The 22845-nt window shown below is 35.7% G+C and overlaps 1 protein-coding gene across 1 annotated transcript; it reads left to right on the top strand.

Moving 5' to 3' along the window:
- Nucleotides 1-8835: 8835 nt before the first annotated feature.
- On the top strand, nt 8836-22133 carry HSPA13 (heat shock protein family A (Hsp70) member 13). The gene is made up of 5 exons (XM_004462646.4): nt 8836-8950; nt 10513-10853; nt 14259-14472; nt 16499-16666; nt 19050-22133. Exons 1-5 carry the CDS (start codon nt 8926-8928, stop codon nt 19715-19717), a joined length of 1416 nt encoding a protein of 471 aa, XP_004462703.2. The 5' UTR covers nt 8836-8925; the 3' UTR covers nt 19718-22133.
- The last annotated feature ends 712 nt before the right edge of the window (nt 22134-22845 follow it).

The following is a 22845-nucleotide window of genomic DNA, read 5'->3' as shown; positions in this document are numbered from 1 at the left end:
TAAAATGAAATAAAATATAAAATATAAAATAAAATGTAAAATAATAAAATAAAAAAATATAAAATAATATAAAATATAAAATAAAATAAAATTTAAAAATAGAAAATAAAATTTAAAAATAGAAAATAAAATAAAATAACCACCTAGCACACAAATTTTAATCTCCAGTCCTTAGTAAAGGGAATCACGGTTTCATGGAGATAGGGCTGAATACAGGTAAGAAACAAAAAAATGAGTAAGAGGATCCTAAAATACCTTTTTAGGGCAAGTAACAAGGAAGCAATTAAAACCTCCTAGGATTGTGCCATAAGCACTTGTGTGTCAATTTTGAAGAGGATGCCAATGGTCAAAGGTGGGACAATATAATTGTCAAGAAGGATAATTGCAGGGGAGCAGATGTAGCTCAAGAGGCTGAGCATCTGCTTCCCATTTACAAGATCCTGGGTTCAATCTGCAATATCTCCTAAAAACAAACAAACGAAGAAAACAACCATCACTGGGGAACAGATGTAGTTCAGTGATTGAGTGCCTGCTTCCCATGTACCAGGTCCTGGGTTCCAGGCCTGCTAAATTTAAATAAATAAATAAATAAATAAATAACTATAACTGCAATGAATTATAACACACCTTAATAATACTAAACAGCAAGAACTGTAAGAACAACAAATTAATTGGTCACCATTGGAATATGCTGGAAAGCCAATTCGTGTTTTTTTCTTTTTTAAAATTTTATTCAAGTATATCACACATGCATAAAAAATAAGTGTACAGTAATAGTTGTGAACTTACAAAAAAATAACATACAAAAATTATACAGGGACATCATACCTTAACCGACAAACAGTACCTTGCATTGTGAAACAACTTAAGCTTAATGATTAAAGAGCATCCTCAAAATATAACTACTGATTGAAATATCTTATATTTGGTGTATTCCCCCCCAACCTACACTATTTTTTTATATCATATATATATGAACAAACATAAACAATAACTGTATAGTAAAGTTGTGAACTTACAAAGCAAACATGCATAACATCACACAGGGGTCCCATCCATCAACCCACTACCAACACCTTGCATTGTTGTGAGATGTGTTAGAAAGGATAAAAGAATATCATCAAATACTTAATACTAACTATAGTCCTTATCTTACATTTGGTGTATTTGCCCCCAACCCACCCAATTATTATTATTTAAATATATTTTTATGACAGAAGTTGTAAAATTACAAAAAAAAATTAGTGCACATGTTCAGTATTCCCAAAAAACACCCCTCTAACAACATACCACAGCATGGTGGAACATTTGTTATAGATTATGAGATAATCATCAGACTATTACCAGGTCCATAGAGTACATTTGGCACACTTTTTCCATACTCTGCCACTATCAACACAGTACATCTTTAGCTTAGATGCATGAATATTACACTATTACTGTTAACCACATTCCAGAGGTCACTCCATTTGTATTTTTTCTATGCTTCTCCACATTCCCACCACTGTGCAACAGTGATGTACATCAGCTCTAGCTCACAAAGGAGACTCTTGTATCCATATGATCAATAATTCTCATGCATCTCTGGATTTACTGGGTTTTTCAGTCCCTAGATTATTCTGTAGTTTCCTTTCTATTGGAATTTACATCCCTAGACTATCCTTTTCAGTCACATTCATATTTATAAACCAAGTGTTACTCACTATAATATTTTACCATCAACTCTACACATTTCCACACTTTTACAATAAAGTTAATTAAAACTTCTACATACATTAAACATCAGTACTCCATCTCAGTTCTCCTCTTATCTCTAGAATCCACCACCTATCACCAGGTCTGGAAGATATTTTCCTACATTTTCTTCTAGAAGTTTTATGGTTCTTGCTCTTGTATTCAGGTTTTTGGCCCATTTTGAATTAATTTTTCTATAAGGTATGTCATAGCATTCCTTTCTTTCTTTTGGCTATAGAGATCAAGTTCCCTCAGCACCATTCGTTGAATGGATTGTTCTGTCTGAGCTGGGTGGGTTTGACAGGCTTGTCAAATATCACTGGACCATAGATGTGAGGGTCTGTTTCTGAATCATCATTCAGTTCCATCGGTCTATGTGTCTTTTTGCCAATACCATGCTGTTTTTACCACTGTAGCTAGGTAATATGATTTAAAGTCTAGAAGTGAGAGTCCTCCAACTACATTTTTCCTTTATAAGATGTTTCTGGCTATTTGGGACCCCTTATGCTCCCAAATAAATTTGGTAATCATGTTTTCCATTCATTTTAAAATGCTGGTGGAATTTTTATTGGGATTGCATTGAATCTGTATATCAATTTGTGTAGAATTGACATCTTAATGATATTTAGTCTTCCACTCTGTGAGCATGGAATGTTCTTCCAATTATTTAGGTCTTTTTTTATTTCTTTTAACAATGAGTTGTAGTTTTCTAAATGTAAGTACTTTACAACATAGGTTAAGTTTATTTCTAAATATTTGATTCTTTTAGTTGCTACTGTAAATGGAGATTTTCCCTGACTTCCTCCTCAGATAGCACATTACTAGTGTCTTTTAAAGTCTATTTCATCTAATGAAAGTATAGGCACTCCAATTTTTTTTCTTTCTAGTTACTGAAAGCATGAAATATCTTTTTCCAGTTTTTCACTTTCAATCTATGGGTGTCCTTTGGTCTAAGGTGAGTCTCTTGCAGACAGCATATAGGTGGCTCATATTTTCTTATCCATTCTGCCAGTTTGTGTCTTTTGATTGAGCAGTTTAATCCATCAACAGTCAATGTTATTACTGTAAAGGCAGTTCTTATTTCACCCTTTTTGACCTTTGGGTTTTATGAGTCATATTTTATTTTCAACCCTCTTTTGAAACTTTTAGTTACATTTACTGGTATAAGCTTCATTTCTAGACTCTCTTCCAAGCCACTCTCTCTTGTCTTTTCTTTTCAGACTATAGCACACTCTTTACTATTTCCTTCAAAGCCAGTCTCTTGGTTACAAACTCTCTCAGTTTGTTTATCTGTGAATATTTTAAAATCACCTCATTTTTGAAAGACAATCTTGATAGATACAAGAGTCACAGCTGGAAATTTTTCTTTTACAGTATTTTAAATATATCTTATCACTGCATTCTTGCCTCTATGGATTCTGATGAGAAATCAACACTCAATTTTATTGGGTATCCCTTATATGTTATGCATGGGTTTTCTCTTGCTGCTCTTAGAAATCCCTTTGCCTTTGATATTTGACACTCTGATTAGTATGTATCTTGGAGTTGGTCTGTTCAGATTTTTTCAGGGGGGAGTCTATTGTGCTTCTTGGACATGGATATCCATGTCTTTCAATAGTGTTGGGAAATTTTCTACTATTATTTCTTCAAATATTCCTTCTGTCCCTTTTCCCTTTTCTTCTCCTTCTGGGACACCCATGACACATAGGCTTTCATGTCTCTTGCTTCCTTTATTTCCCTGAGAACTTGTTCAATTATTTCCATTCTTTTCTCTATCTGTTCTTTTATTTTTTATTTTTATTTTTTTTTAAAGATTTATTTATTTATTTATTTAATTAATTCCCCCCCCTCCCCCGGTTGTCTGTTCTTTGTGTCTATTTGCTGCGTTTTGTTTCTTTGTCTGCTTCTGTTGTCATCAGCGGCACAGGAAGTGTGGGCAGCTCCATTCCTGGGCAGGCTGCACTTTCTTTCGCACTGGGCGGCTCTCCTTACAGGTGCACTCCTTGCGCGTGGGGCTCCCCTATGCGGGGGACACCCCTGCATGGCAGGGCACTCCTTGCGCACATCAGCACTGCACATGGGCCAGCTCCACACTGGTCAAGGAGGCCCGGGGTTTGAACCGCGGACCTCCCATGTGGTAGACGGACACCCTAACCACTGTGCCAAGTCCGTTTCCCTATCTGTTCTTTTATATGTATACTTTTGGAGGCCATTTCTTCAAGCTTACCAATCCTTTCTTCTCAAATCTGCTATTATAAGATTCCAGTGTATTTTTAACTTCATTTTTTGCTTCTTTCATTCCCATAAGATCTGTTATTTTTCTATTTGTGCTTTCAAATTCTTCTTTGTGCTCATCCACTGTTGACCTGGACCCACCCGCGGGCCAGGCCATTACGCAGGACGTCTCCTGTCCGACCAAGCTCGGGGATGTAGAAACAAAGCAAATGACACAGAGACGGGGACAAGAGACACGAAGAATGGAGGCAAGACAGGATTCTGATCAAGCCTCGTTTATTGGGGGTAGAACACAGGAATATATACTGAGGGAAGGGAACGTGTCCACAGGTGATAGGCTGGTTTCACGGGTGGCAGACATCCAAGGAGGGGATTGGCTGAAAGTTCGCGCCGGGTCAGCAGAGTTTCGCGCCTTGCGCATGCGTGCTGATGTGTTTACCAGAGTTGTGGCGGGAAGGGGAGAAGAAAGGGGAAGAAGAAAATGGCGGGGCAGGGTTGTGAAATCCGCCATGTTGTTGGAGGCTGTAAACAGACCTCACAGCGGGTGGCCCCCCACACAATGTCTTAATATCCTTCATCTCTTTAGCCATTTCATTGAATTTATTAAGGAGATTTGTTTGAACATGTATGATTAGTTGTCTCAATTCCTTTATGTCATCTGGATGCTTATCCCATTCCTTTAACTGGGCCATATCTTCTTGTTTCTTAGTGTGTATTTTAATTTTTTGTTGGCATCTTAGCATCTGGTGTGCTAGATAAATTTATTCAGGGTACAGTTTTTCTCTGTTTAGGACTCTCTTGCCTTTTCTCCTTTGCTGATTGTGCAATAGGAGCCAAGGATATAGTTGGTGCTGTAAGCTGTGGAGACTTAAGCTGTTCACATTGCCCAAGGGATAGATGAAGCTTCTCTTTTCTATCTCTTTTGCCAGGGGTAGGGGCAGAACCATAGCCATGTGTGATAATCCAAGTCATGCAGGCCTAAACTCTAGTTTCCCAGAGAGACTGATGAAGTTTCGTGACCCTTTCTCCCCTTCCTGAGGCAGGACTGGAGCTGCAAATGTGGGGAGGAGTCTATGCCTTTCAGGTCCAAAATGACCACAGTTACCCTGGTAGAATTTCAACTATTCAGTCTGGGCCAGCAAAAGGTATGTGCAGTTTCCTGGAAAGGATGATGCAGGGCTGCCAGCCTCCACCCTGCTAGAGGTGGGGTTGAAACCTAGGCTGGGGCTGCAGTCCAACCTGGGTGAAAGAAACCAGTCCCTACTGTCACTGTGATTTTCAGTCCATCCTGCAGAGTTAAAATGGCAGCTACTGGCCTCTTTCTGATTTGGACAGGTTCAAACTTTAGCTGTTTTTAGGTTATACTTTAGCCAGCAAAGATTAGTAAACAGTAGCTAAAGTTGATGCCCAACCATCTCATCCTTCTCTGTTTTTGTGAATTGCAGCTTCCAATTCCAACCATGGAATAGCTCTCAAGGGGGCCTAAGCCACCAGTGAAGGATGGGCATCGGCCTCCGGGGCATGGAGTGCTCTACTTATGAATCTTCTCTGCAGATGGGCAGTCTTCTCCTTCCATTCTTTCAAGGATGTTGCAGGATGCTCTTTTGGTCTCCTGGAGCTCCCTAACAGGTGCTTTATGTAGCTCTGAGTGATTACTAACTACCCTGTAGCAGGAGCTACTCTAGTAGCTCCTTACTCTGCCACACAAGTCAGCCAAAAGGGGTGCTGGTGCAAAATACCAGAAATTGGTTGGTTTTATAAAGGGTATTTATTTGGGGTAGGAGCTTACAGACACCAGGTCATAAGCGTAAGTTACTTCCCTCACCAAAGTCTATTTCCATGTGCTGGGGCAAGATGGCTGCCAATGACTGCAAGGGTTCAGGCTTGCTGGATTCCTCCCTTCCAGGGTCTTGCTTCTTTTAGAGCTCAGGGTACCTCTCTTCCTGGGACTTTCTAGTGTTTCCTCTGTAAGCTTCCTTGCTGGGACTCCAGCTTAAGGTTACAGCATCAAACTCCAAAACCAAAATTCCAACATCAAAAAACCCTCAACTCTTTCCTTTGTCATGCCTTTTATCCCGTGCCAAGGAGTGGGGACTCAATGCCCTAATGACATGGCCCAATTAAAGCCCTAATCATAACTTAATCACCCCAGGTACAGACAGATTACAAACATAATCCAATATCTATTTTGGAATTCATAACCATATCAAACTGCTACAGATGATACTTTATTTATATATACTTATCTTTTAGATATGTCTTTGAGATATTTAAGGATGATATAGCTCTGGTATGTTTCAAATTAATACAAAATGGGAATGAGATCAAAATAAAACAAGATTAGCCACTAATTGATAATTATTGAATGTGGATGAGGTACATGGTAACACATTCTACTTTTGTAAATGCTTAACATTTTCTATAATAAATGTACTGTGTTTTTCTATCCAAGAATGTGCCATGCCTTTTCATTTACTTAAATTTATTGTTTTATTCTGAAGAGCATTGGAAATCTCTTTTCTTCTAGTCTCAAATTTACTTCTAGGCAATTTATTTGTTTGCTATTATATATGGGATCTTTCCTTCCATACTTTTTTTTCTAACTGGTTATTGTTTACAAATAGGAAAGTTATTTTTATACAATATTATTGTATGAGTTCCCTCTAGGTTCTTATTATTTCTCAAATTTTTTAGTTCATTGATTTTTCTATGTATATAATGATATAATGAAAAAATGATGATAAATTTGACTTTCTCCTTTCCCTAAATTTATACCTTCTACTTTATTTTCTTGTACTGGTTGTTAATATCAGAGAAATGTTAAATAATAATTGTAATAGGCATTCCGATTTTACTGGTAATGATTCTAACTTTGGTGCTGGTTTCTTTTTTGGAACATAAATTCTTTATCATGTAAGGAACCGTCCATGTGTTCATATGCTTGTAAATATGTTTGCTACATGTTTACTCAGAAATGTATTTGTTTTCAGTCTATCACATCCTTATATTTATGTATATAATAAAAACTTATCTGAATTGGTTCCTTGATATATTTTCTGATTTTAGGGCTTCCTTTGTTGATATATTTTGCTATACATTATTTAAAATGTAACTTTAAATGATATATATTGACATTCTTCTATGGAAGACTGACAAATTGAACCCACATTTATTTCATTCAAATTTTCTCCATTATCAATTCCTTTTTTCTATAATTTTAGTTATTTTTTGATCATTCAGAAAGTTGCTTCATATCCTTAAATAATCTATCTAAACTATTTTTTTTCCATTCTAGACAGTACTTATTTACTCCCTTTAAAGAAAAATGAAGCCATCAGTATATTCACATCTTTTTCCATCCTCTTGACCTCATCCCTTATTTCCCAGCCCCAGTGACATGAGTTTTCTCTTCTTTATAACAGTAGAAGAACACAGAACATAGAATTGGAAGAGAAGGGGGAAAAAAAAGTCTCCTGAGAAGGACTTGATCCTCCTTTGTTCCAGTGGCTACCGCTGTGCTTAGTACATAGTAACTGCTCAATAAATGTTTGTTAAAATGATCATTTTACCTAATTATTATCAGGAATTCAGTGCTTTTAATTATTCATTCTTCATAAGGAAATTTTACCAAATAGTACTCAATACATGTACACACGTTTTATGCTTTTCATTATGAACTATTTTTTAAATACACAAAAGTAGAGTCAATATTATAAATTTCCATGAACCATAAGTCAGTTTCAGTTATCACCAATAATTACATGCGTATTTTTAAATCAACTAGAAAGCCAGTAGTGGCTTCTTCCTAGACCAGGCTGACCTGTTACCAACAGGGATTGTTTAATTTATATACAGAATGAAAAAGCAGACTTAAAATTCCCTAGGATCTTAGTTCTCATGAATTTTAACAGCAATAACAACAAAACAACTCTCGGAAGGAGCCATTAAGTACTACCTGTGACCAAGAGGTAAGAAAAATCGGGTCTTTCAAAAGAAAGAACTGAAAAACATTTGTGAAGGTCCTAAATGGCCATTAAGTTTTACACGGAGTACTTGCCCACGAAAGCAACTGCAGCTCATTACGACTTAATTCAACAGCAAGCTGGGTTTTTGTTTTATTTTATTATTTTAAATTGCCCACTTAGGTGTTAGCAAATACGTCCCTGCACCCTTGGATAAATCGCATCCACTGAAGATCGTTCCAATTCATTTATCCCCAGAACAGAAGCAAAGGTCCCAGGATCTTACTGGGGTTTCAGGGTTGTTCCCAGTACACCGAGAAGGAGCCTCAGAGTCAGATGCTGGCCTCCGACAGCCCAGACCCAGCTGGGGTTCCTGGAGCGCCCACCCCCGTCCTCCCGCTGCGCCCGCATTGCGGCGGTGAGCAATCCTGTAGGGAGGCCAGGGGGACTTCAGAGAACCATCTTGAATCTACACTGATAACGGACCAGGCTTTAAAACGAGGAAAGAGAACGAAAGAACAAAGGCTCAAACCCCGAGCCTGATCTTAAACGTGACCAAAGAAAGTAATAACCTAACGGTCTTTAACTTCCATGGCTCTCGCGCCAGGGAATGGGGACCAGCAAGAACTACAGTTCCCAGAAGGCCGAGAGGCGAAGGCGGGGTTCTCTTTACCTCAAGTTGACTCAAGGCTCTTGAGATTTCATTACAATCTCCAGTGGTTCTCGTTTGCTCCCCTCTACCTCAACCTGATTGGCTCGGCTGTCGGTACGTGGGCGGGAGACTCGGCCGACACTGGCAGCGGTTGAATGGACGCTCTCTGCTCCCGAGCCTCGTGGTACTTGAAGTCCTTTGCTCTACTCCGAACTGTAGCTTCTCGGGTTGCTTCAGAGCCAACGAACTACATTTCCCAGGGGGCGATGGAGCTGCTAAGCGGTTTGGGGGCGGAGCCTCACGTCTGGTAGAGTCATCTCTAGCCTTTTCGGTGGGACTGTGATGGCCGGAGAGATGACGATCTTAGGTTAGTGACTCTGAGGGCCCTGTAGCTGTCGCGGGCGCCGGAGTGGTCTGAGGCGGCTGGGGTAGACGAGGGTGGTTGCCACGCATACTGGATCCGGCTGGTGCAGCAGAAGGGGCTCTGGGAAAGTGCCTTAGAGGCGGTTTTTGGCTGTTGTGGAAGGCGAAGGAGGGGTGGGGAGTTCGGGCAGGGTGGGGGAAAGTTGGGGGTGGGGTCCCCCTAGGAGGGACCGGTCGGGACCAAGCCCTGGTAAGGTCACCAGTGATTAGCTGGTGACCCCTTTGGAGACATCGGGCCTCAGGAAGCGTTCTTTCCAAGATAACCTCTGTTTTAAATTGTTGGCTGAATAGGGGGCCTTTGGGAGGCTGCAAGAACGTGCAGCTCGAGGACCCCTTTGTAGAGGACGGGGGAGGGGCAGCAGTAGCATCCCGAGACTCGTGGAAGGCTGAGTTTGGAGGGACGCAGGCCCCTTTGATGTATAGCCGGATGATTTTCCTGTCAGACTGGTTTGCGTATTACTCTCCACAACCGTGGTGATGAAATGCTTCCGAAATTTTGCCCGTAGGAGGTAGAGAAAAGTGGGGTTGGTACTTGATCATTTCTTTGGCTTGTGTGTTGAAGAGGATGAGCCAACAATTAGTAATACAGACTCGAATACATTTTCATTTGGGGGCGTTTGTGACTTGGGTGGGCGCAGGTGGGTGACATCCTCCTGAAACCAAATCATTGTAAGTTTAATGGGACATGTTTCTACATTTATGTTTACCGTTTGCATGGCATTTATTCATGTTCGGTTTTTTTCCTTCAGCTAATATTTGTTGAACCTATGCTCTTTGCCAAGAACCGTCCTGTTAGGGTTTGGGGGTAATACAGAAACGTAGGAACAAAAGCTGCCTTCAAGTGACTTGCGGTCATGTTGCCATAAGGGTTACCTATTTTTATGTTTTTCCTCCCCTAAATATTACCTCTACAAGAAATATATCCCTAATTCATACTTAAATAGATGAAAAATTTAACTGTGTTCTGTTAGGAAGTGACAGTTAAATTACTAATCAACTTTTCAAATTCATTTTATCTAATTACCCATTTTATCCTTTTTAAAGAGAAGAAGTAATAAGGGGAAAAAGAACTTTAGCCTTACAATAACAAAGTTTTTCCTGTGGAAATTTTAATAACAGTTATTTTTTAATAATGAAAACCTAAAGCTATTTATAGCATTTATAAAACTGTAGAATCTAGTTACTGACTAAATAAAAAATTTGATTATATCTAGGTTTTGCTCCATGTGAATGGCTTTTCCTGTCAGAATCAACACAGTTAATTATTGAGATATTTTCATTTGACTCCTTTATTCACCTATAAGTAAACTACAACAGCCAGAGTTTTGTTGTTATTTCATATTAATTGTATCATATATGAGAGAAGTGCTGTCATTAGTCCTGTAAAAAATATTTTGAGAGTTCATATTTTACTCTTTTCAGCAGAATGATATTGAAGGGACTTCACTATACTAATTTAGCCTTTTGTACAAGTTTGAAATATTTTCTAATTTGCCTATATTTCAGGATCAGCTGTTTTGACTCTCCTCTTGGCTGGCTATTTAGCACAACAGTATCTGCCACTGCCTACTCCTAAAGTGATTGGTATTGACCTTGGGACCACCTACTGTTCTGTTGGGGTGTTTTTTCCTGGCACAGGAAAAGTTAAGGTCATTCCAGATGAAAATGGGCATATCAGCATACCTAGCATGGTGTCCTTTACTGACAACGATGTATATGTTGGATATGAAAGCTTAGAGCTGGCAGATTCAAATCCTCAGAACACAATATATGATGCCAAAAGATTCATAGGCAAAATATTTACCCCAGAAGAGCTGGAGGCTGAAATTGGCAGGTACCCATTTAAGGTAAGTAATTAATCTAAAATCTATTTCAATTTTAGTTCATCATACTGTTTCAGGCTAATGCTTTGGCTTACATTTTATCTAGACTGAATTTATATGGAAGTTATATTATCTCATATAAAAAGATATTCCACAGCAGCTCCAGGGTGATTTAATTCATTGGCTCCACAAGCACTGCTATCAGAGACTGAGGGCCTTTCTGTGTTCATACTCTCCTGTCTTTAGCATGTCTGCTTAGCATTTTTATGGTAGCAGGAAGGCCGATGAAACCTCATGTAGTACACACACATATATACATATGTATATAAGTTTATATGTATATATAGGTATTCGGTACATGTATACATATTGCCACACCCTTGATCTTGATGATTGTACTTATGAACCTTTTCTTGTGAAATTGAAACTAAGCATCGTATTATATGTTACCTAAGAGATACCTCCTGAAAGCCTCCTTGTTGCTCAAATATGACCTCTTTCTAAGCCAAACTCAGCGTATAAACACCCTACCTTCCCCTTCGACATGGGACATGACTCTCTGGGATGAGTCTCCTGGGCACCAAGGGATTATTACCAAGCGTCAACTAGCAATGTATGTAGAAAAAGACATTGACCAAAGTGGTGGAATATTAAATATAAATGAGTTTTTATGGCTAAGAGACTTCAAAGTGAGTCAGGAGGTCTTTCCAGAGGTTACACTTCAGCACATCTCAGCAGCATCTCATTGATTGCCACAATAAACAATGCCTCAAACAGTGGGGTTCCTGAGGGCTCTAGAGACACCCAAGCATTATAAGTAGGGCAGATAACTCAGGAATTTGGCACCCTGCCAGTGGGCCTTACTTTAGGATTTATGCTCCCCAGTGTAACAAAGTTAGATTCATTTATAGTTTCCCTATACCTGGCTCTTCTGCACCTTTTGTTTAGACCTAACACCTGCTCTCCAGTCATTGGACTCACCCAGAATAACTAACAAGGAGATGATGATGGACAATGTCCATCCCAAGGAATAGAGAGTGTCTGCAGCTGCAAGCAAGATAGCTTCATCCACCTGCCCCATAGGATCTCAGCTCCCTCTCAATTAGAAGCAGAGTGGGCATCACCAGTCCCAGTTCCTCAAGATTAGGGAATGAACAATAGACTAAAGTAGACTTATTATTATTCTACTATAGAATTATTATTCTAGCACTGGAAGAACTTTTATCATTGATAGAAAGGCAGTAGCCACCAGAGGTTCTGAGGGATGAATAGGTGTAATATGGGGACATTTTTGGGACATTGGAATTGTCCTACATGACCTTGCGATGGCAGATACAGGCCACTGACATTTTTTCATAACCTGCAAAATTGTGCAGGAAAGAGTATAAACTATAGTACATGGTTAGTAGCATTACTTCAATATGGGTTCATTAATTTTAACAAATGTACCACACTAATGAGGGATGTTAATAAGGGCAAATGTGGGAGGTATATAAGAACCCCCTATAATTTTCATGTAACATTTATGTAATCTAAAGCCTCCTTAAAAATTTTTAAAAAATAGATATCATGCTAGGCATGCTGTTTCATGACGTACTAGAAAGTCACCAGTATTTCATGGACAACCACTAGAGTCACAGTCATTTTTAATGACTGCAGTAAATGATTATTCCATTTAAATATGCATGTTTTTAAGGTCTCCGATTTATATTTGCCAAATTATGCCAATATATGCCAAATTAATCTTTGCCAATCAGATAAAAGAAAAACAATATATTGCATTAATTTTCATTCTTTCGATTTCTACTTAGGTCTTTTTTTTTTATTTGTTTATTTGTATTCTATTTTTTTTTTTTGGTGATCCATTTCTTCTCCTTTTTGTCCCATTTTCTTTTAGGATGTTTATCTTCCGTGACTATAAAATACCTTCGTTATGTCTTTCCAGTATTTTCCTTTGCTCTTTTTATTTTTCTGATGATAAAGAATTTTGCTTTTTGATCTGTCAAAGTTTTTATGTGTTAAAACCATCTCATAATAATTTGTTTATAATGGTTTCAAACACTTCTATCATGCGTAGGATGACCTTTCCCATTTCCCTTTCTCCTAATGCTGTTATTTATGTATTGTTTGGGTTTTACTGGGTTTTCCTTTGGGTTTCTTTTAAATATTTAAATTTTTATTCTATGTTGAGTTTGTTGCTGTTGTTGTGTTGTTTTGTTTGTTTTTTTTTTAATTTGGTAAGATCTTAAGTGTGTTTCTAAATGAATCAATTTTAAAATAGGTAACTGTATCCATGCTGCTTATTCAATAGCCCAATCATAAAAATTCTCAAATTTTTAGGTATTTTTAAAGGGAAGAAATTGCTTCTTGCATTTCCTGGGTTGATATCTTTGTTTTTTATATATTCTTTTTGGGAGTATCTTTTATTGATTTATAATCTTTCTTATGTAATGATAAAATCATTTAAAGCTATAAATTTCCTCTAAGTACGCTTTGGCTATCCCACATAAGCTTTGATTTATAATATTTTTGTTATTTTCTAAATAGCTTGTAAATGTATTTTCAGTTACTTAATATTCCTAGAGTTATTTTAAGTGGCTTTTTTTTTTTTTTTAAGACCTGATTTTTTATTGTTTCTGTTTCATGTGGGCCCTCATGTGCAGGTGTCTTTCAGCCTTATTTTAGTATCTATACCTTGTTTTTCTCTTCCCCAGACAGGTGAAATATATTTTGCCTGGTCAGGTTTTCTTGACTGAAACCTAAATAAGAGGTGTAGTATGACTGGGAAAAATTTATATTCATTTTTTAGGACAAAACTCTACTGTCAGTATTAATATACTCCATTAGTGACACTAGTTTAATTTTTTTTAGAACTAATCCAGTTCTTTAAATGTGTACCCATAGTAGTAGGAGTAATGAGTATACTATATATTTTCATGGAAATGAGAAGTAAGTAATAGTTGATGCTTGGATAAGAACATCATAAAGTACTAAAATTATTCTTACTATGTACCAGAACATTCTTTCCGATATCTATGGCTTTTAAAAACAAGCAAATAAGGGAAAAAATACTAATATTAACTTAGCAATGTTATTCCTTATATTTCATCATCCACTCGTTAATTCATTCAACAAAGATTCATTGAAAATTCTGTGCTCCAGTTATATGCTTGGTGATATATTTTATTCTGCTCTTACTGAAAATTGTAATGGGGATTCATTTTAAAGATTTTTAAAGTATAAGATCTGATAAATTGTTCTAAGTAAATATCCTGAATGGATTACAAAGGAATTCTGTGACTTTTAAAGGTAAAAGTAAATTTTTATTGAATATGTCCAATATGCATGTATGTGTGTTTATGTGTTTAGATATGTATTCACACACAACTTTACCTTTTTTCTTTATTTTTTGGCAAATTCTTTTCACAGGTTTTAAACAAAAATGGGTTGGTTGAGTTTTCTGTGACAAGTAATGAGACCATCACCGTTTCCCCAGAGTATGTTGGTTCTCGACTACTGTTAAAGCTAAAGAAAATGGCAGAGGAATATCTTGGAATGCCGGTTGCCAATGCTGTCATTTCTGTACCAGCAGAATTTGATCTAAAACAGAGAAACTCAACAATTGAAGCTGCTAACCTTGCAGGTAATATCACTCTTGTCCTTGTTGCATTTTTCTCAAAATTTTGTTAGAAAATTTTTTTTGGCATATCACTTTGTAAGCCTTCTAATTATAAGTTCATAAATAAAGTATACAGTAAGTAAATTAGATGGCTTTTTATAGAGAGTTACAAATGATATTTATGAAAGCTCTTTAGCACAATGGAAAATGACAACAACAACCAATAATTGTTATGGACATAGCCTTAGAGGGAGTATTTAGTTTTCTAAATTTTCTTTAGTGTTAAGATAAGTGTAATGTTTTAAGAAATCTGAAGTAGGGTGAATTTCTTTATCATCATCCAACAAATATTTTTGAGTGCCTCAGTAAACATGACATGGAGCTTACATTCTACTGGTAGAAAACATAAAATTAGCTTAGAAGTAACTATTTTCCAGCATTTCTCACTTTCGGCATTATTAACATTTCGGGCCAGATAATTATTTGTTAAGGGGGATTCTTCAGTTCTTTTTAGGATGTTTAGCAGCATCCCTTGCCTCTACCCACTAGATGCTAAGTGGGGCCTCCTCCAAGTGGTAACAATCAAAAATGTCTTCAGACATTGCCAAAATCATCCCTGGTTTATGAAGCACTGTTACATTGTACGTCAGAAAGTAACAAGCTTTGAGAAAAAAAACAGGGTAAGGGAGCAGAATGGCTGATGGTGGTCAGTGGGTGGAGGTCTGGCAGGTTTTAAATAGGGTAGTCAGGTCGACCTCCTTGAGAAAGTGGCATTTAAACAAATTTGGAGGAAATGAGGCAGTCACACAGGTACATGGAGGAAGTGTGTTGTAGTAGGGAGAGGGAACAGCCAGTGTGACCACTATAAAATGGCAGTATGTAGGTACATAAAAGGGTAGTAGGTGGCTACTGAGTGAGGTGTGAAGTCAGAAAGCAAAGGGGAGCAGTATTCCTGAGAATTTGAATTGAATAGATTTTATGGCTCCTGATACATAATGCCACATTATGTTTCAGACCACTCATTCTGTAAAGCAGGAATTTTGCTCAAGAAGCCAATCAAGAAACAGTGGGGAACCATAGCTATGGAAAACAGCATTAGACTTACAATTTATAACAGGATATTTTGATGTCCCCTGCTTTTCAAAAAAATCTTCAGGGGTACATTATTGATGATAGTATTAGTTTTGATTTTCCAGTGAATGTAGTCATTTGCTACTAGAGTGGAATGTTTGTCAGACTCTGCTTAATTTTAATGGGATTTGATATGTTGAGGAACCTTGGAATTCTATTCTGTAAAGAAACATCACCTACTATATATTTGAATATTAATTTAGATCAAATGGGTGCAAAAAATTGTGGTTCTTTATGAATCTACCTTTTTCTTTTAGTTGCTGTTCTTGAATAAATGATATCAGATGTGTTTGGGGAAAACAAACAACTGAACAAAAACCAAAAAAACAAAAACTGATGGTTAGCCTACACATTTACTGTTTAATATCACCTACAAAATCAGATTTGTTGTATATTTCAGATTTGCATTTGGGTGTCTTACATTCTAAGAACTTTTTAAGAGTGTCCTTGTAGCTAATGGAGAATCTCATCTGGATTTTTCTTTTTATAATATATTCTTTTTCTGTTTATTCGTTTCTTCTTTTTATCCAAAAGTCATTATTTAAAGAAAGTTAAAGAGCACAAGTTTATCTCATTTCCACAGCTATTAATTATAGTACAGAGTGATTAATGTTTTACTGCTCTTACATTTCCAAGTAGAATATGAAAATTAGAAATGGCTGAGTGTTAAAAATTAAATATTATTAATAAGAGTAACATTTCAATGAAGCTTGCTTTTATTTCTTTATAATGTAGTCTTCTGTTAGAATAATTTTAATGATACCGTTTAGTATTATTCTATTGCATTTCTGACTATTCTCATTATTACTGAGTCGAGTTCATGCCACAGAACACACTAATATACCATGAGATTGAGTGAAAAGGAATTTCTTAATAGTGTCCTCTCATGAGTAGTTCTTCTCTCCAACTAATCTTGCAGGACTGAAGATTTTGAGGGTAATCAATGAACCAACAGCAGCAGCTATGGCCTATGGTCTCCACAAGGCAGATGTCTTTTATGTCTTGGTGATAGATTTGGGCGGAGGAACTCTAGATGTGTCATTACTTAATAAACAAGGAGGGATGTTTCTAACCCGAGCGATGTCAGGTAAGAAAAATGTGGGGAAAATTAAAGAGGTTCAGGCAATATATTTTTCTTAACATATTTAGTGCATAAAGTGTTTGTTGTTGTTGTTGTTGTTCAGACATCTGTGATTTCATTTTGGTAATTATCTCTATACACTCTATATGCAATTTTATAACATTTTTTATGTATAATTATACCAAAGTTAAGTCTCAGAAAATAACCAGGAATCCTATAAATAAATACCCTGCCAGTTACAGCTGATTCAGCAAATACAACTTTTCTTGGGTATTATGTAGGGAACAAAAGAAAAGAAAAATTATAAAGTGAAAGGTGATCAGTGTATCTCATTTGATTACTGGTCTTACAAAGTGGATAGCTTTTGAAAAGCTATTAATACTCTAGGAAATGATAGGACTTTGCATCCTAAATCTTTTTAATAGGTTTTTTTTCATTGTATTGTTTTATTTTATTTAAGGAATTAAGCCTGTTTGAAATATTGGGCTGCAAGTTAAAACCCCTGCAATTTTGTTATTCTTAACTGGACTCTTTAGAACCAGGGTCACTGCTGGGCATTGACATTACCTTATTCTTCAAAATCATTTTAGCTCTTAATCATGCAAGAAAAAGAATAGTATCAATTATACTACCTCTGTCCTTAGTGGGTAAACAATTTGTTATAATTTTTCATATACATTTTCCCCTTATCAGTTGTCAGAGTTTCATAGTATGATAGGCCCTGAAGGTAGAATTTTTCCTTAACTTATTGTGAGATTTGTGATTTTAATTTTATATGTTGCTTACAGTCAGAGTAAATCACTGGTTTTTCTTGTTTTGGAGGGGAGGGTATCGATTTGTTCTGTTTTATTTAGTCACATCTAGGATTATAGCCTCTGCTAAAAATCTGCATCAGCTTGTTTAAATACTTAAAGATACTTGCTTTTTTCAAACAACTGGCAAAGTGAAAAGGTGCAGTCAAAAATTCTAGAATTCCATTAATTGTGCTTCTCTGACCAGTTGCCAAACAAAATATCTGAGGTGAGTCTTTCAGTGGGAGGAGGTTTTTGAGACCTTTTCTTAAGTTTGGGGGACAAAAACTTGTGAAAGAAAGTTTTCATTCCTAGAAATTGCAGATCCAACAAAACTAAAAGAATAATTTGGCAAAAATAAATTTACTCATAAGTAAAAACATCCTATCTATATATGTACAATGCTATATAGTTATTTATTATATGATAAACTACAATAAGTAATTTTAAGGATTTCTCCCTATCCTTGTACAGTGAAATTAACACTGCAATATATGTACATTTCAAGGTAATTAACAGTGTACTATGGCCTTAATGTTTTTCAGTTGTGGAATATTTGCATCTAAGCACAGTATCTTTACACTGTGCTGTATTGCTTCTCAACTAAATGTTGGGCCACTGGCTTCAAACAGTTCAGATCCGTACCATTAATTTTAATCTCTTGGTAGTTAATACCGTTACAGAAAAGAAACATTGCATAGAAGGCACTGATCAGTGCAAGTTCTGTAAGATGTTAATACGCTATTTGACTATTTGTTATATCTTCCTTTACTGTGTTTAAAACTAGCAGTATTGTATACATGTGCACCTTTATACAGTACTCTTTTAGTAGTTCAGTCTAAGTCAACATAATTATTGAGGAGACTCACAGAGCAAGTGTATTCTAGATATCCTAAAAAAACACTTTCCATTTTGTGAATATTATCCATAATTATGTTTTGTTGGTTATTTAAATGTATTATATTTGAAGTAAGGGTATAATTTTAAACTTTACTTAATATTAAGAATGGAGTGTAGTTTTGCTTTTCTTGGCACACTAATTCAGGGCTAGGCTTGAGTCTAACCTGTTTTCGTGATTGGCATTTTTATAAGTAGCAACTGAGAGGTGGAATGCAGGTAAAGATACAAAGCCCTAGAATCCTTAAATGTGTTGTAGACCTCTTATAGATGTCACTTGATATCCTTTCTTCTTTTTCCCATCTACTGTGGCTTTTCTGTTAAAATTTAGTTTATGAGAGGAATTTGTTTATTACAGCTCTACCTAGAAAATAACAAAAAAATGTTAAAATGCCTACTGGTCATTTTATAGAAAAAAGGTTTCCATTTTAATTTAATGTTTTTGAGTTGCTACTTAAAAATCTGTCTGTGCTCTCAAGATCTATTTTTTGAAAAATTATTTGATAGCATTGAGGTACTTCCTTTTACATAATTTTAAAAAATTTAACCTAATTGTTCTCTGGATTTGTATGAGTAAATCTTAATAATGCATTAAACAAGGGGTTTGTTTTTCCAAGAATGTTGTTGTTGTTTTTTACATACACGTACACATGCATACAAAAATATGTGTAACTATAATGACTTTTTAATTTTTAATTTAGGGAACAATAAACTTGGAGGACAAGACTTCAATCAGAGATTGCTCCAGTACTTATATAAACAGATCTATCAAACATATGGCTTCCTCCCCTCTAGGAAAGAGGAAATCCATAGATTAAGGCAAGCTGTGGAAATGGTCAAATTAAATCTGACTCTTCAGCAGTCTGCTCAGTTGTCAGTATTACTAACAGTGGAGGAAAAGAACAGGAAGGAACCTCAGAGTAGTGACATTGAACTGCCAAAGGACAAACTTTCTTTAGGAGATAGCTACCATGTGAATGGTGTGATTGAAGCTGGCCCTTCTGAAAAGAAAAGTGGAGAAAATCAAGTTTTATTTGAAACAGAAATATCACGGAATCTCTTTGACACCCTTAACGAAGACCTCTTCCAGAAAATACTTGTACCCATTCAGCAAGTATTAAAAGAAGGCCACCTGGAAAAGACTGAGATTGATGAGGTGGTTTTAGTTGGGGGCTCTACTCGTATTCCTCGAATCCGCCAAGTCATTCAAGAGTATTTTGGAAAGGACCCCAACACATCTGTAGACCCTGACCTAGCAGTGGTGACTGGGGTGGCTATCCAAGCAGGAATTGATGGAGGTTCTTGGCCTCTCCAAGTCAGTGCTTTAGAAATTCCCAATAAGCATTTACAAAAAACAAATTTCAACTGAATTAAGGAGAAGTAATTATTATTTGTGCTCTTATTTGATGATCTCTCCACCTTTAGTAGACCAGTTCCTCCAAAAAAGAAAATCTCTATATAAAATATCTTAAAAATTTACCTAGAAGGCCACATTTAGATACACAAAAAGTTTACATAGCATTTTGCTTTGGGATTGGATGTGATTAGATTGATCTTTATTTGGTTTTGGGCAGATCCCATTCTATCAGGTACTTTTAAAATGATAGAATTGAAGTAAAACTCTCCATTGGGAACATGGGCGGCTATATATTGTAGATTCTGGATGTAAATAACCATAAGCACTTAAAATTGTATTCTGTAAAAATTAGATTGTGCCAATTATAGGATTCCCAGTTCTTGCTAAATTGTATTAGCAGGTGCTGGTGATATACTTGGTTATCAAATATAACTATTAATTTGAACTATACAGGAAAGAGTGTTTATATCAGACTGGATCAACCCAGGTATTTGTTGTAGCTGGAAAATAGCAGTATTATTAACATATGCTGCATATATAGTATTCAATAACTGCCCTATTATATGACAAATTACTTTCAGGATTCTATGTTCCATTATGTGTCCTAGTCACATTCTCCAAATTTTGGATATATTTATTATACCGAGCAATTTATTTTCTTTCTAAATAGCTACAGGTTTATTCACATATTTCCATATCAGATATTAAAAATAACAAATTTATTTTCTAGTTCCTTTATCTGTTGTGTCTAACTCCATGGTTCTGCCTGATTAGAAAACAGTAGGGAATTATTAATTGCATTTTAAAAGTGTATTAGGGTCTGTATTTTTGTTATCTGATACTATTGTTGACAATTATTTTTCTTGTTTTTGCTTTTTTTGTTTCTTTATTTTCAGTAAGCCATGGAGAATTTAGCTTGCATATGTGCTATCAAATGATATTTGTTTTACTGAGATTTTTCCCCTTTTGTATTTTTTGAATGGAGAAATGTGCTCGTTATAAAAAAACAAAAACAACAAAACCCTGTTATTTTTTCCTATTTTATAATATTCATGTGGACTATTTTAAGCCTTAAGGTTAGTGTGAGGTTAGCTAAAACTTGGCAGTACTGGCAGCAATGTGGAAATTAGCTGAAATGTAAACATTTGTAGCATTTTTTTGATACTTTTTTAGTTTCCTTTTAGAAAAGCAACATGGACCAAGAAAATTATACATATAATAATTCTATTTCTGTGATGCCCATGATATTTGAAGATACATATATTTGTCCTTAATAGAAGTATGCTTCTTATTAGTATTCAAAAATTATACCCTGGTCAGTATCTTTTTTTAATGTAATTTCTGCTTTATTCATTGTTGAAGTTTAAAGGATGTTGAATTTCCAATTACTGAAAAGGAACTAAGTAAATTCCTTTCAATAACATCAAAACATTTCAGCTTTTCTGAATGTTCTTAGTATTTTTTGCAGATGTGAAAAAAAAAGTTTCTTAGCAATGAAATTGCTGTTGAAACAAATTTCAAATACTTTGTGTATAGGAAATGTCTGGGGTAGGTAGATAGAAAAATGTGATGTTTGTTGATACTTTTTATTTAAACTAATGGGAGAAATGCCAAAGATGAGTCCTTCACTGCTTTGAAAATATTCAAGTGTTCTCTTGGACTTTATATAAAGTTTATAATAGAATTTAAAATTGCGGAAGGTCTTTTTGTAGGGATCTTTAAAAGAAAAGTGTTCAATTTATCTCAGAATCTCTACATACAGTATCAGCTTTAACCTAAACATTTTAAGGTTAAACAGAAATGCTTGAGTTTCTCAAATATTTGGCTAGTTCAAGACAGTCTCTGTTAATCTAGTAACTTTTTTTTATGAAAAAAATTGAAAAACAGTACAGGTAATCCCATACACTAAAATTTAAACAATTTTTATGTATCAGAAATAGAATGGCAGTGTTGGAATTTTGGGCAATAGTTCAGCATATTCTCTAGTAGGGTAACACCTTTAAAAATGAGGGAATGTCTGTCTTCATATTTTAGGGGGATATCTATCAACAATCTTGAAATCGGTGTAGTTTATTTATTTGAAAGACGTGCATCCTGAATGGGATCATTTATGTATAACAGTCTGAGGACATTTTTTCATAAACAATATACTTTGGTTGTACATCTAACTAATGTGTTTTGTAATACATAACTTTTTAAATATGTGTCTTATATAAGTAGAATTTGTGGATGAGTAATTTATTTTGTATCAGGATGTTTTGGTACTGTTTTCTGTCTTCAACGACTAACTTAACATATACTACTGTGTATAACATGTACTAAATATTACTGGTATTGTGCATAACAGATTGTGCCTCTTAAATTTGTGTGTGTACAGGTATTTCATGATTTAGTGTAAATAAATACCATTTGCAGTTTGTTTTCTAAATTGTGTGTTTTCCACTCAGGACTAGGCTGTAGTACATTTTTGAGGAATATAAACTTTATAAGAAAGAGGATGTAAAGCTGATCTGCTGTACTTGACCTCAGTAGCTACTGCCTAGTAAAAACTTAGATTTTATCCTATATCGTGACTGTATCTGGGATTGCTTTTTCTACTTATATCCTCAATTTAGAAAAGCATCTCCAGGATTCTGAATACTAATTCATGGCTTCTGAATTTAATGGAGCCAAGAACTAAACCAATCAAGATAGTTCATAAATAATCCTGCATAATAGACTACTAGAAACTTTTGGTTGATGGGTAATACTTTATAATTTTCTAATAAAGTATTATACTTTGGGCATAAACACTTCAATTTAAAAAATTATTTAATATGATTAATGTAGCATTTTAAAATGAGCCCTTAAATAAAGATAGACTTGACCTTCTGCCATACTAGTTCCTGTGATTTCCTCGAGGTTAATTTAACTACCACTGCTGATGAACTCAAATATATAAGGAATGGCCTCCCATATATTTATTATTATTTTTATTTAACAAATGCCCAGTGCCCTAGTTGTGGTAAGCAGCCTCCAATATGACCACCAATGATCCTTACCTCTAGGTATTCATGTCACTGTATAATCTCTCCATGAATTTGGTCAAGATTCAGTGAATTATAATCACTGCTAATGAATGGAATACAGCAAAAGTATTG

The sequence above is a fragment of the Dasypus novemcinctus genome, chromosome 4, assembly GCF_030445035.2.
Source record: "Dasypus novemcinctus isolate mDasNov1 chromosome 4, mDasNov1.1.hap2, whole genome shotgun sequence".
NCBI lineage: Eukaryota > Metazoa > Chordata > Mammalia > Cingulata > Dasypodidae > Dasypus > Dasypus novemcinctus.
The sequence above is the reverse complement of the archived record's forward strand: the minus strand, read 5'-3'. Positions and strand labels throughout refer to the sequence as shown.